At 41.8% G+C, this 12,350-nt stretch overlaps 1 protein-coding gene across 3 annotated transcripts in view; it reads left to right on the forward strand.

Annotated features, from left to right (window-relative positions):
- Positions 1-12,350, forward strand: part of LOC128025140 (transformation/transcription domain-associated protein) — a 71,452-nt gene that overhangs the window by 4,396 nt on the left and 54,706 nt on the right. For 2 of the 3 annotated variants that reach the window (XM_052611180.1, XM_052611181.1), the window contains exons 13-27: positions 226-304; positions 1,570-1,804; positions 1,944-2,274; positions 2,452-2,549; positions 2,768-2,962; positions 3,085-3,276; positions 3,956-4,121; positions 4,410-4,666; positions 4,755-4,955; positions 7,898-8,049; positions 9,407-9,606; positions 9,742-9,959; positions 10,064-10,261; positions 10,347-10,607; positions 12,094-12,255. In XM_052611180.1, the coding sequence (XP_052467140.1) occupies positions 226-304; positions 1,570-1,804; positions 1,944-2,274; positions 2,452-2,549; positions 2,768-2,962; positions 3,085-3,276; positions 3,956-4,121; positions 4,410-4,666; positions 4,755-4,955; positions 7,898-8,049; positions 9,407-9,606; positions 9,742-9,959; positions 10,064-10,261; positions 10,347-10,607; positions 12,094-12,255 (2,945 nt within the window). The remainder of the gene's footprint in view (positions 1-225; positions 305-1,569; positions 1,805-1,943; positions 2,275-2,451; positions 2,550-2,767; positions 2,963-3,084; positions 3,277-3,955; positions 4,122-4,409; positions 4,667-4,754; positions 4,956-7,897; positions 8,050-9,406; positions 9,607-9,741; positions 9,960-10,063; positions 10,262-10,346; positions 10,608-12,093; positions 12,256-12,350) is intronic. The other variant, XM_052611182.1, reaches the window with a different exon arrangement.

A 12,350-nucleotide genomic window follows, 5' to 3' on the forward strand; every position in this document is an offset into this window, starting at 1 on the left:
CATTCTCTTTGAGCTTCACCTCTCGATCAATAGGATTTCAGAGAGGGATCTGATACACTCTTCTCAATCATTAATCCTGTAGAGAAGGTTAAATGAATCAATGCGAAACTCTGAGTGTTGAGCTCTGGCATTGATGTATCTCACAGTTCATGGGCCCCGGAGCTGTTCCGCTGGGCTTCAAAGTCCTTGGATGATAGCATGTGATAAAGTCTGTTTGTGTTGCAGAATTCATTCCATGCATGGACAAGCTTTTCGATGAGTCAATACTCATTGGCTCAGGATACACTGCGAGAGAGACACTGAGGTAAGAACACAGATTAACCCTCTCTAAACCAATATTATGTTTCGAGTATAAGGAGTCTGCAATTTGCAGGGCACACATTTAACACTCCTACCTAGGTAGCATTGCAAGGCATTGTAGAGCCGCTCATGAGGCTAAGTGTCTTTTTAAAAAGCAGGCAGCACAGTTATGACTCATTTTGGCCAAATTCTAAGGTAAGATACATGCTGTGCTCTGCAGAGAAGGCAATCCCAAAATGCATTACAACAAGCAAATTATAATACGTTGGCAAATTAAATGCTTTTAAAAAACTTTTTTTAATAACATTTAAACCACTTACAACATAAAACCAAATATATGAAACTTTGGCACTTTTAATAGAAGGATTACATGCATTGAGAAAAGAGAGAGAGAATAATAAATTATAAGGGTTACAAGGCAGTCACTTATAAGGTCTTATTTCTGTAGGGCTGCTCTCTTAGAAGGCAGCTGACTATGTCGACAGCAAGGTAGCTGACTAGGTTTTGGAGTGGAGCCACAATAATAGTGTTCATTTTTTCAGTGTGGCTAGAGGCCACAATCTTTTTCCTTCCAAGTTTCTTTGGAGAAAAAAGAAAAGTTAGATTTCATCAAGTGCACCATATCAGAATTGATTGTTAATGGTGCTTGACTGAGCTGAGGTACCCCACTGGGCAGAAGAGATCCAGGTGCCCGTCTTCATGTGCCAGGCTGTCCTGGCATTGCCCACTGTCAGTCTCCCTGCCCCAGAGATCTTATACCTGCCAACACCACCGCTCTTTCATCCTAGCTTCCATCAGCCTTCCCAAGGCAAATTTGGCAGGAGTCAAAATCTGTCAGAGCCATTAGTGTTGTTTATTCTGATACTTTGCCTAAAATCCCCCTGGTATCGACCCAAATTATTATTATTAGCCAGGGTTGAGAGCTATTTGTTCTTGGAGGGTTGGTTTCGATCAATTTCAGGCTGGGGGTTTCACACCACAAGAGTAGGGATGTCTGTAACAAGTCAATAGCACTAGCAAATTAAAATTTAAATGATGTTACACATTTGTTCAAAAGTTTGGGGTCAGTAAGATTTTTGAAACTAATACTTTTCTTCAGCAAGAATGCATTACATTGATCAAAAGTGTGTCAGTAAAGACATTTGTATTGTTACAGAAGGTTTCTGTTTCAAATCAATGTTCTTTTGAACTTTGTTCATAACAGTGAAGACAGACTCCTCTAGAAAACTTATGTTCTGTTGTCTAACAGTGAGTCTCTTGTTGTCTCAGGCCTTTGGCATACAGCACACTAGCAGATCTGGTGCACCATGTTAGACAGAACCTCCCGTTGACGGACCTCTCCCTGGCTGTGCAACTGTTCGCTAAGAATATCGACGACGAGTCCCTTCCCAGCAGTATCCAAACCATGTCCTGTAAGCTTTTGCTAAACCTTGTAGACTGCATCCGATCAAAGAGCGAACAGGAGAATGGAAACGGCAGAGACATTCTCATGAGAATGCTGGAGGTGAGGTAGACTGGCACATTAGCCGTGTAAACTACATTGTGATTGCAATAACAATGGGCTACAAGATGCCAGTCACTGACCATATGTAAATGCAGTTGTAAAATATCGGTCTGATATCATATGATTTCTATATTCACAGGTGTTTGTGTTAAAGTTTCACACCATTGCACGGTACCAGCTGGTATCTATCTTTAAGAAGTGCAAGCCCCAGTCAGAGATGGGTGTGGTGGACCCAGGGGTGTTACCGGGAGTCCCAGCCACCCCTACTGTAACTACACCTGCCTTACCTCCACCTGCACCCCCAACACCCGTCACCCCTGCACCACCACCGGCCACATCTTTTGATCGACCTGGGGACAAGGAGGACAAACAGACCTTCCAAGTGTCCGACTGTCGCAGCCTGGTGAAGACTCTAGTGTGTGGAGTGAAAACTATCACATGGGGCATCACTTCTTGTAAAGCTCCTGGTGGTGAGATGGACGAACTTCTACTTGGCTTTAGATTGGGCCAAATCATTAAATGGTGGTTCCGTTTAACATTGACTTTTTGTCTGTATTGTTGAAGTTTGTGAAGCCTATTAAAGTCACGACTATCTCTACTCATTATTCCCATTTGAATATTTTCAACTTGATATTGTTGTATTACAGAGGCACAGTTCATTCCCAACAAGCAACTCCAGCCCAAAGAAACACAGATCTACATCAAGCTGGTAAAATATGCCATGCAGGCCTTGGACATCTACCAGGTACGACTGTCCATTGATTTGTGCAGATTACCACACCAAAATACAAATCCTTACACAGTCACTTCAGCTTTCTAGTAGAATGGCTGAGGTTTGTATAACTGAAAGTGCCATTATGTTGCTACATCTCATTATGTAAAAAAAGTCAGTTTATTCGAGCGCTCGTGATACTGAGAGCTGAAGTTTACAGCTTATCACAGAGCCAACCCCCTTTTGGCTAGGTACAGATAGCCGGGAATGGGCAGACATACATTCGTGTGGCGAACTGTCAGACGGTGCGGATGAAGGAGGAGAAGGAGGTTTTAGAGCACTTCGCCGGAGTCTTCACCATGATGAACCCTCTCACTTTTAAAGAGATCTTCCAGACCACTGTTCCATACATGGTGGAACGCATTTCCAAAAACTACGCCCTACAGGTAACTGTGGAGATATCAAACTGCAGGATTGACTAGATAATTTTTTTTTTTTTTCGATTTTGATAATTTGACATGATGTCAACATAATGTTGATATGACATGGCTGTTCAATCCTTCAACAGATTGTGGCAAATTCCTTCCTGGCCAACCTGACCACCTCCGCACTGTTTGCAACCATTTTGGTCGAGTATCTGTTGGAGCGTCTGCCTGAGATGGGCTCCAATGTGGAGTTATCAAACCTGTATCTCAAACTCTTCAAACTGGTCTTTGGCTCAGTGTCTCTCTTTGCTGCTGAAAATGAGCAAATGCTCAAGGTGAGTATTGTCTTATGCACGTGCAGGTTTATGAAACAAATTGTGGCCTCTTTTATCTATTAGTTGGCTAATGTGCTTATTTAGAGTATTGCGTAGGAAATTTTTGCTCAGCATTTGGACAGCAGGATCGCTCACACCCTCTGAGTTTCTGGGCTAGTAACCGTGCTGCAATAATTTTAATGCGTTCTGTCAGCTCTTCTGATGAGAAATGACACTTGTGCATCAGATTGACAGGAAAGACCCAAGTGAAGGTCACTGTGAAATAGTGGAAGAGCAAGAGGCTTTTGTATCTCACTTCCCATTGATCCCGTTGCCAACTGAAATTATCCTGTTAAATTTGGTGTCACTGTTTTGAAATGGTCGTTTTTAGCTAATGGTTGCAGCTTTCGAGATTGATAAATACTTAATTAGCACCAAATCAGCATGTTAGAATGATTTCTAAAGGATCATATCACACTGTGAGTGATGGCTTCAAATTTTTCATGTATTTTTCAGCAAATGTAGTCTCGGGTAAGATGAGACTTCTTTCAAAATCGTTAAAAAACATTTTTTTAACTTTTTTTTTTCGGCCAAATTTATTCCAGTCAATCAGCCTGGCTAATGCATCAAAACTTTTGGTCAGTTATTCAGTAAAAGTTTATATTTCTTCTCAAGAATGTTTTGAATCTCTCTTTCACAGCCTCATCTTCATAAAATAGTGAACAGTTCCATGGAGCTGGCTCAATCTGCTAAAGAGCCCTATAATTACTTCCTGTTGCTGAGAGCCCTGTTCCGCTCTATAGGAGGGGGCAGCCATGACCTCTTGTACCAGGAGTTTCTGCCTTTACTGCCTAATTTGCTGCAAGGTGAGTGAGATCACGAACCATAGCAGTTCCTCAGAACAGTGGTTCTTAACTGGTGCCTCACAACCCAAAGTGGCTTTAGGGACACTTCTAAAAGGGTCGTGGTGTAGGTAAATGTAAGAACAAAATAGGTAGTTAACCATATAATGCATTGTGGGGGTAGTAAAATAAATGTTTCTCAGTTTTCTGTCATTAACACCAAACCAAAAGCAGTTTTTAAATGGAAAAACGGAGGTGTTTGTCACCATAAAAACACCACTTTGAGTATTGATCCTTTGTGGCATCCCTTAGGTTTGAACATGCTCCAGAGTGGCCTCCATAAGCAGCACATGAAGGATCTGTTTGTGGAGCTGTGTCTCACTGTCCCTGTGCGACTGAGCTCTCTTTTGCCTTACCTGCCCATGCTCATGGACCCACTGGTGTCTGCACTCAACGGCTCCCAGACTCTGGTCAGCCAGGGCCTGCGCACACTGGAGCTCTGTGTGGACAACCTGCAGCCTGACTTCCTCTATGACCACATTCAGCCAGTCCGGGCTGAACTGATGCAGGTACAACCTCTGACCTTTCACTTGACACTTGACTGAGGCCTGATGGATGGTTTAAATGTTGTTGTTTTTTTAATGTGTTTATAAAAAGGCATTGTGGCGAACGCTCCGTAACCCTGCAGAGACCATCTCCCATGTTGCTTACCGGGTACTGGGCAAGTTTGGAGGAAGTAACCGGAAAATGCTGAAGGAGTCGCAGAAGCTGCAGTATGTGGTGACTGAGGTGCAAGGCCCCAGCATCAAGGCAGAGTTCACAGACTGCAAAGCCTCCATTCAGCTTCCCATGGAAAAGGTGATGCTTATATCATTCTCTTACAAGCAGCATCTTATTGTAATATCAGTGCATGATATAATTAGTACCTTGCATGACTTGGAAAACCCATACTGCAGTATGATTAAATATATTCTCTGCAGGGTTCAGAGTGAAGGATGGCACTGTTTATGTGTTTATGTGAACTGAATTTAATGACTTCAATATTAATCTGTACCTCACATTGAACTATGGAACGGCTTCAGAACACTTGAAATATGTCCATGAAAATGTTTTGGTGCTTTATAATGTTTTGTGCCTTTCGTGTAGCTCAACAATAACACAGAATCGTAAACACAGGATCGGATTTGGATCGGTCTCATCTGACCGATACCTGGATCGGAGCCGATACCGATCCCGAGTATTGGATCGATGCATCCCTAGTCAAAAATGCTAGGCATGTTAACTTTCACTTAAGCTGGCAAACAATCTCAGCTTCAGAGCGGAAAGTGAGGAACTAACTGATCTCTGCTTCATTACAGTTTGCACACATTTGTTTTGTTGCGAACGTTAGGGTGAGTGTGCGCGCAGCCGGGGCTCTCTCTCGTACGCGCCCTGTCAGGCGCAGCAGTCATTCTATTCTACATCACTCACCGATCAAATAAGGCTTTGACAGCCATCAAAAAAAAAGATCAATGCAGAAAAACCCCTGGATTGGTTATATAACGTTGGACAGAATGTTGATCCGGCCATCGCGTATATTCAGCGCACATAAGGTAAACGTTTTGCAAACGTTTTTAGGGAAATAAAAACAGGTCTACGAATCTATGCACATATTGTGCTTCGAAGTATTTTTTGCATCGACGTCATCGATGACCTCGACGTGTTGTCCCAGCCCTAGTTGTCATATATTTATCTCAAAGTTATTTCAAACATATATTTTTTTTTTTTTACACAAAAAGAGTCTCGCACACACTGAAGAATGTGCTGGCCAAATGTTTCTACATAAAGAAAGTGAAACTAGGGTCAAGTTTTAAAATGTCAGCAGGATAACCAGTTTTACTTAATTTTTACTTTTCATTTATGTTTAAATCATTCCTTTAATAGGAAATTGCTATTCATAATTACTGTTTCTTGAGTTATTGAGACTCAAGCAAGCCAGAAAGTGGTGATTCCGTATGCCCTGGTGATACTGTTTTTAAAAACATGATATAACCTTACTTAGAGGTTTTATCATGTTTTTAAAAACAGTATCACCAGGGCTTACAGAATCACCACTTTCTGGCTTGCTTGAGTCTCAATAACTCAAGAAACAGTAACGAATCCACTCCCTTTTAAATGTCAATTTGCCCTCCTGTATGTGTGTGTGAAAGGGGGAGGGGAGGTTCAGAGGTTGAAAGAGGGATTCTCTTCATGTAATGAATCCTTGTCACAGTGTAGTGTGTGCAGAAAGACATCGTCTTCCCCAGGTAATTAAATAGATCATCAGGCTGTAAGCTGTGCTCATCTCTTCTCTCCTGCCCACCCTCCTTTAATCAATCTTTCCCTGCTGTGCAGACGGGATTATTTACTCCAGCTAATGGCCCTTCCCGCTGCTCATCGCTGCTTGGGAAAACACAAACTGTCATTTCTGTAATTGTGTTCACTCCACAAAGATGAATGCTACCACCATTGCGCCATCACTGCTTAATTTCATTTGCATGCGCCCTGTGGTTGCCGCAGGCTGCAGCTGCTGTTTGCATCCGCCCGGAGCCCAGCGATGTGTTTGGATCGAGCCAGACAACAACTCATTCTGTCCCCCATAGGACCGGCCTTCACTCTCAAAGCGTGCACACTTGTTTCAGTATGTATAGGAATTTCCAAGCGCAGTTAGATATGGACACCAGCAGAACTGATCTGTCTTCATGTTTAATAATAATCAGTTCTTCATTCCTCCTCTGCAGGAACCCAGACGGTTGTAAATGAGAGCTAATGTAGCGTAGTTCAAGTTAGTTCTCTGTGAAACTTCAATATAGAAAGTCAGAGACCGATTGCACTCCCGCCAGCGCTGATAGTCTCTCTTGCTTGATTAATTTTGCCCATATTTATCTGATTTACAAGCAGCATGGTATTAAACGAAGGTGAAACATTCAGACATGGTGTCCGAGTCCGTCACAAGGGGTTTCCTATACTCTTGTATGTTGTATGTTCTCAGTGCTGCTGAGGAGGAGCAACAATTTAACATGTAAGAAGAACTTGTGCTCATATATAGAACACACAACATTTTAAAGAGCCAGGCTTTCAAAGTAGAGGCCTTGAGCTTTTGAAAAATGGCATAGTTTGTGTAAAGGGGAGTCTTGGGAATAGAACGTGTACACGGTTATATGACATTTATAATACTGTCTCTACAAGGCAGGAACAGTTCAGGACCCTCAAGAGTCCTGTACTGCCATGTACGAGCCTGTTTTCTCAGCTCGTGTGCCATTTATTTCACCTTTTCCAAGAGCACACAAGTATTAAGGGCTGGTTTGGGGGTTTCTCACTTGAAATGACCTGCGTGGCTGTCAGTGGTCACGCTGTCTTTGGCGATAATTCATTCAGACAGCCCTTTCTGTGGCGAGATGCCTTCTCTATCCTTGAATCTTACTAATTAGCTCATCTTCTCCCTCGACATGTCTTGCCACTTTAGCTTGTCTCTTTATAATTCAAGGGTTTAAGAGGCATCTAATCACTGCAGAATGTTTTAATCTATGATGGGTCTTTAAGTGTCATCATAGAAAATTTCACTCAAGCGAGGGAGATTAGTGTCATATAAATATGCAACATAACTTGAGTAAAAATGATGTGTGAGGCATGCAATCATGTGCAATTTTGTGATAAGGTTATCACTACTTTAACTTGTCAAATCTTTGTGGTGTTAATGTAAGGATTACGCTGTTAAATGTTATTTGTGATGCATGCATTGGGTCAGCTAACATTATAAGTTGTTCTCCTTCTGGATTTAGGCAATAGAGACTGCACTGGATTGCCTGAAGAGTGCCAATACTGAGCCGTATTACAGACGACAGGCCTGGGAGGTGATCAAATGCTTCCTGGTAGCCATGACCAGCCTGGAGGACAACAAGCATGCCCTTTACCAGCTACTCGCCCATCCCAAGTAAGACATTTGTGCATTTGTGGCATTTGTGTAAACAGTCCAATATGAAACAAAAAATGTTTCTATTTAAAATCTCAGGCTTATTATTTACAATTGGTGGGAAAGGTGTGACACTATCAACTCAAGTGCTTTTTTGTGATGCAACAACTACTTCAGTATTCAAAAATGTATATTTATCTGATAAAATGTTTACAACACTGGCTGTTCTACTGTGGGAAAACTGCTCGAAAGTCATCCAAAACGAGAGAATATTTTATTTATATATAATTGCTGTCGAGTTGAAACCTTAGAAAAATAATACTTCGTTTTCTTTTTTAGTCATTTTTATTTTATTTTTTACATTTGAAACAGTTCTATAATTTTCTTTTTTGCAGATAATATACAGTACACAATAGCCTACATACATACATACACAGATTGTTTTTTTTTTTTATAGACCTTCATTTCTATATATTAAAAATACAGAAAATTAATTTTAGTTTTTAAAAAACCCTATTTATCGGGCGGAACAATTGACAGATCATTTGTTTATCAAAATAGCCATTAGCACATGCCTCTGCATTTTTCACTGTTTTTACTGTGTTTACAGCTCCTCTGGGCCTCTTCCAGCCTGGCCGCCACTGTCTACAGTGTTTAAATGGCTAATTATTCAGAGCTTTTTTCTACTGGCTGGGCAGGAGGGTCACATAAACAGAGTCATTGATCTCCACGCTGAGGCTAATTGACTGTACTTTATCGGTTTACCCAAAAAGTCATTCGGGCCTCTTTTGAAATAACCAGGTGCTAGTTATATGGGAGGAGAGCCACTGTTGCTGTCAGAAGTCTTGATTCACGACATCCTCTCTCCCTCTTTCAGTGTGGCACAGTGCGCTGGTCATCATGAAATGGGCCTTTTTCAGGAGGCGGAATGCCCTCTTAATATCGCAAATGCCAGGCCGGATAATTGAGTCCCATTCAAGTGGCAGCATTATGAATTTGAATTGATCTGACCGCTCTCTTTGGCTCAGCCCTCTCCCTAAGCCAAGCCTTTTAAATAGCGATAATGAAATGGAGCGATCCATCACCACTGCTACCGGCTTTGGCATTATAGAAAACAAGCTTGAGGAAGGATAAAACACTCACTCCATCACTGTGCTGCTATCAGCTGGGATAAATAACCAAACATGAGACAAAATGTCAGCCAGACACAAAGCCAGACTCCCATGGGGCTCAGCTGTCCAAACACAAAAAGCCTTTTATACTCGGTAATCAAATCAAATCGCCTGATTGGGTTATTCAACCTGAGGCGCATGTAATGGAGCGAGTTCATGAATGCGATGCAAATTATGAGCTAAATCCCTTTGCTGGTTTTCAACAGCTTCACAGAGAAGTGGATCCCTAACGTGATCATCTCCCACCGCTACAAAGCCCAGGACACCCCAGCACGCAGGACGTTCGAGCAGGCCCTGACGGGGGCATTCATGTCTGCGGTCATCAAGGATCTCAGGCCCAGCGCTCTGCCTTTCGTTGCCAGCTTGATCCGCCATTACACCATGGTGGCAGTGGCTCAGCAGTGCGGTGAGGAATCTTTCTGCATCTATATTGAAAATCAGTCTTGACATGACTTGAAGTGTTCATATAAGTTTTTATTTTCTGTCTGAAGTGTGAGGAAAGTGCACTGAGATCATTAAACAAGTCAATTTTCTGCCCTAGGTCCCTTCTTGCTGCCATGCTACCAGTCAGGCAGCCAGGCCAGCACGGCTATGTTCCACAGTGAAGAGAACGGCTCCAAAGGCATGGACCCACTCGTGCTGATCGATGCCATCGCCATCTGCATGGCCTATGAGGAGAAGGAGCTGTGCAAGATTGGGGAAGTGGCACTTGCCGTCATCTTTGATGTGGCCAGCATTATCCTGGGCTCCAAAGAAAGGGTGAGCTCTCCTCTTGATATTTTTCTTTCCATAAACTTTTTTTTAGTAGACAGGTTCCACTTTGAAGGGTCTTCTTTTAAAACTCGATCTGGTTCTTTCTTCAGGCGTGCCAGCTGCCGTTGTTCTCCTACATAGTGGAGCGTCTATGTGCATGCTGCTATGAGCAGGCCTGGTATGCGAAGCTGGGTGGAGTGGTGTCCATTAAGTTCCTGATGGAGAGGCTTCCTCTGATTTGGGTGTTGCAAAACCAGCTGACCTTCCTCAAAGCTCTGCTCTTTGTCATGATGGACCTCACAGGAGAGGTACAAACCATTTCTAATGTCATTAGAAATCATTGATGTTTGGGTTACCTGCATGAACTTCTGTATCCCCTAATGTTCCTCTTAGGTGTCTAACGGGGCAGTTGCCATGGCAAAGACCACGTTGGAGCAGTTGTTGATTCGCTGTGCTACTCCTCTTAAGGATGAGGAGAAGACTGAGGAGCTTCTGTCTGCCCAGGATAAATCTTTCCATCTGGTGACCCATGACCTTGTGCGGGAGGTCACCTCCCCCAATTCCACTGTCCGCAAGCAGGCCATGCACTCCCTGCAGGTGCTGGCTCAAGTCACAGGCAAGAGCGTCACCATCATCATGGAGCCTCACAAAGAAGTGAGTGTGATATATTTCTATACGATTATGAGGACTATGGCAGGACTTTCTTTGCTGGCTCTGTCAGATTTTTACTTACCCTGACAATATTTTCACTGGCCCCACTATTTTAAAACTATTTTAAAATGATGCATTTATGTTTTTGAAAACATGTTGTTATTTTTTTAACAAGTTTTCATTCAACTTTTTATTCCGTTTTTGCTTTCTCTTCTAATGAATAAACCATTTGCAACTTAAATTAAAATTAGGTTTATACTTGATTATTTAAGTTTTCTTTGCTAAAATAGAAACCACTTACTATACATGAGATTTTTTTAGATTTAGTTTTCAGATTTCTTTTTTTTAAAATTAAATATCAATTGCTTTCATTTGCTTTACATTTGTTTGCATTTGTTTTACACTTTACAGTAGTTGAAAATTTGTATATTTAAATTGTAAGGTTTTGCAAGATTTAATATACCGTGTTCACGCCGAGACAACCTTCAGAGAGTCAAAGTGGCCGGAGGTCATTTATTTTCAATAAAATGTCTTAGACGGTGTGGGCGTCAAGGTGAATTGAAGCTAGTTCAACTTTGTGGTAATGAGTTTGAAGTGGTTCGGCGGCAACCAATCTGACCTCCCACCACATTAGTTCCCGAGAAGAAATTTGATATATCTTTATCTTTGCTGTGGCTGGTTTCCCAATAATTTGTGATGTGAATTTGATAAGAAGGCATGCAATATTATTCATAAGAAACATTTTCACACTGTTCAGTGAGAATGCAATTACTTTGCTCAAAACAACACCAATTTGACCAATTGCATTAAGGCCACACTTCAACCAGAACAGTTTGTAATGAAGGCTGTGCACAAATTAATGTTAATTAAAGTCCAAGGCTACTAAACATTTCCTATGAACTGCATATTGAAATTAGACTTGCACTTAACCATGAACACAAAAGTCACACCACACAAATGGTTATTAATAGCTTTTTTGTTAGTTTTCTGTTAACAAACATGTAACAATGTTATTTCTATTGATCAATTTCTTTCACATTTCAAATATTTTATGAGGTTAACTTAAACCCTACTTGTTGTCAGTCTGCAAAGATCAACATGCTTGTTTGTTTTGCGGCCCCTTTGAATAAAGTTCACAAAACCAAGCATTCCATCTACGTCAGAGCATCCACAAATCTTTTGACTCTCGTCAGCGGCGGCGGTGTGAACCCACAGCTAGTCTTCTAAATATGATGTTAATGAGTTACTTAAATCAGCAGAATTCATGGGCACATTATTTCACGCAAAAGCAATTGTTTTATTTTACAACACACTTATATTTTGTAAGTTTAGATAATGCTACACTGGCCAAGTGATCATTCCATCAACTATCTCAACATGAGCTAGCACTCAATTCTTATTGTTAACTCTGGCAAGGAAGGAACATTAGGTCAGTCGGCTTCCTCTTTCTATTTAAGGGAAAGTTCATAAGACTCCTTATTTCCACCAGGTGCTGCAAGACATGGTTCCTCCAAAGAAACACCTGCTGCGGCATCAGCCTGCCAATGCTCAGATCGGCCTGATGGAGGGCAACACCTTCTGCACCACTCTTCAGCCCCGCCTCTTCACCATGGACCTCAACGTGGTGGAGCACAAAGTCTTTTACACAGAGGTCAGTCTGAAACTGTCTGCTTTTCAGTGGGTTATATGAAATCACCATTGTGTTGATGCTCTGTGTACTTCCTCTCTGAGCTCCAGTGTCTCTGA

Source organism: Carassius gibelio, chromosome A12 (assembly GCF_023724105.1).
Source record: "Carassius gibelio isolate Cgi1373 ecotype wild population from Czech Republic chromosome A12, carGib1.2-hapl.c, whole genome shotgun sequence".
NCBI lineage: Eukaryota > Metazoa > Chordata > Actinopteri > Cypriniformes > Cyprinidae > Carassius > Carassius gibelio.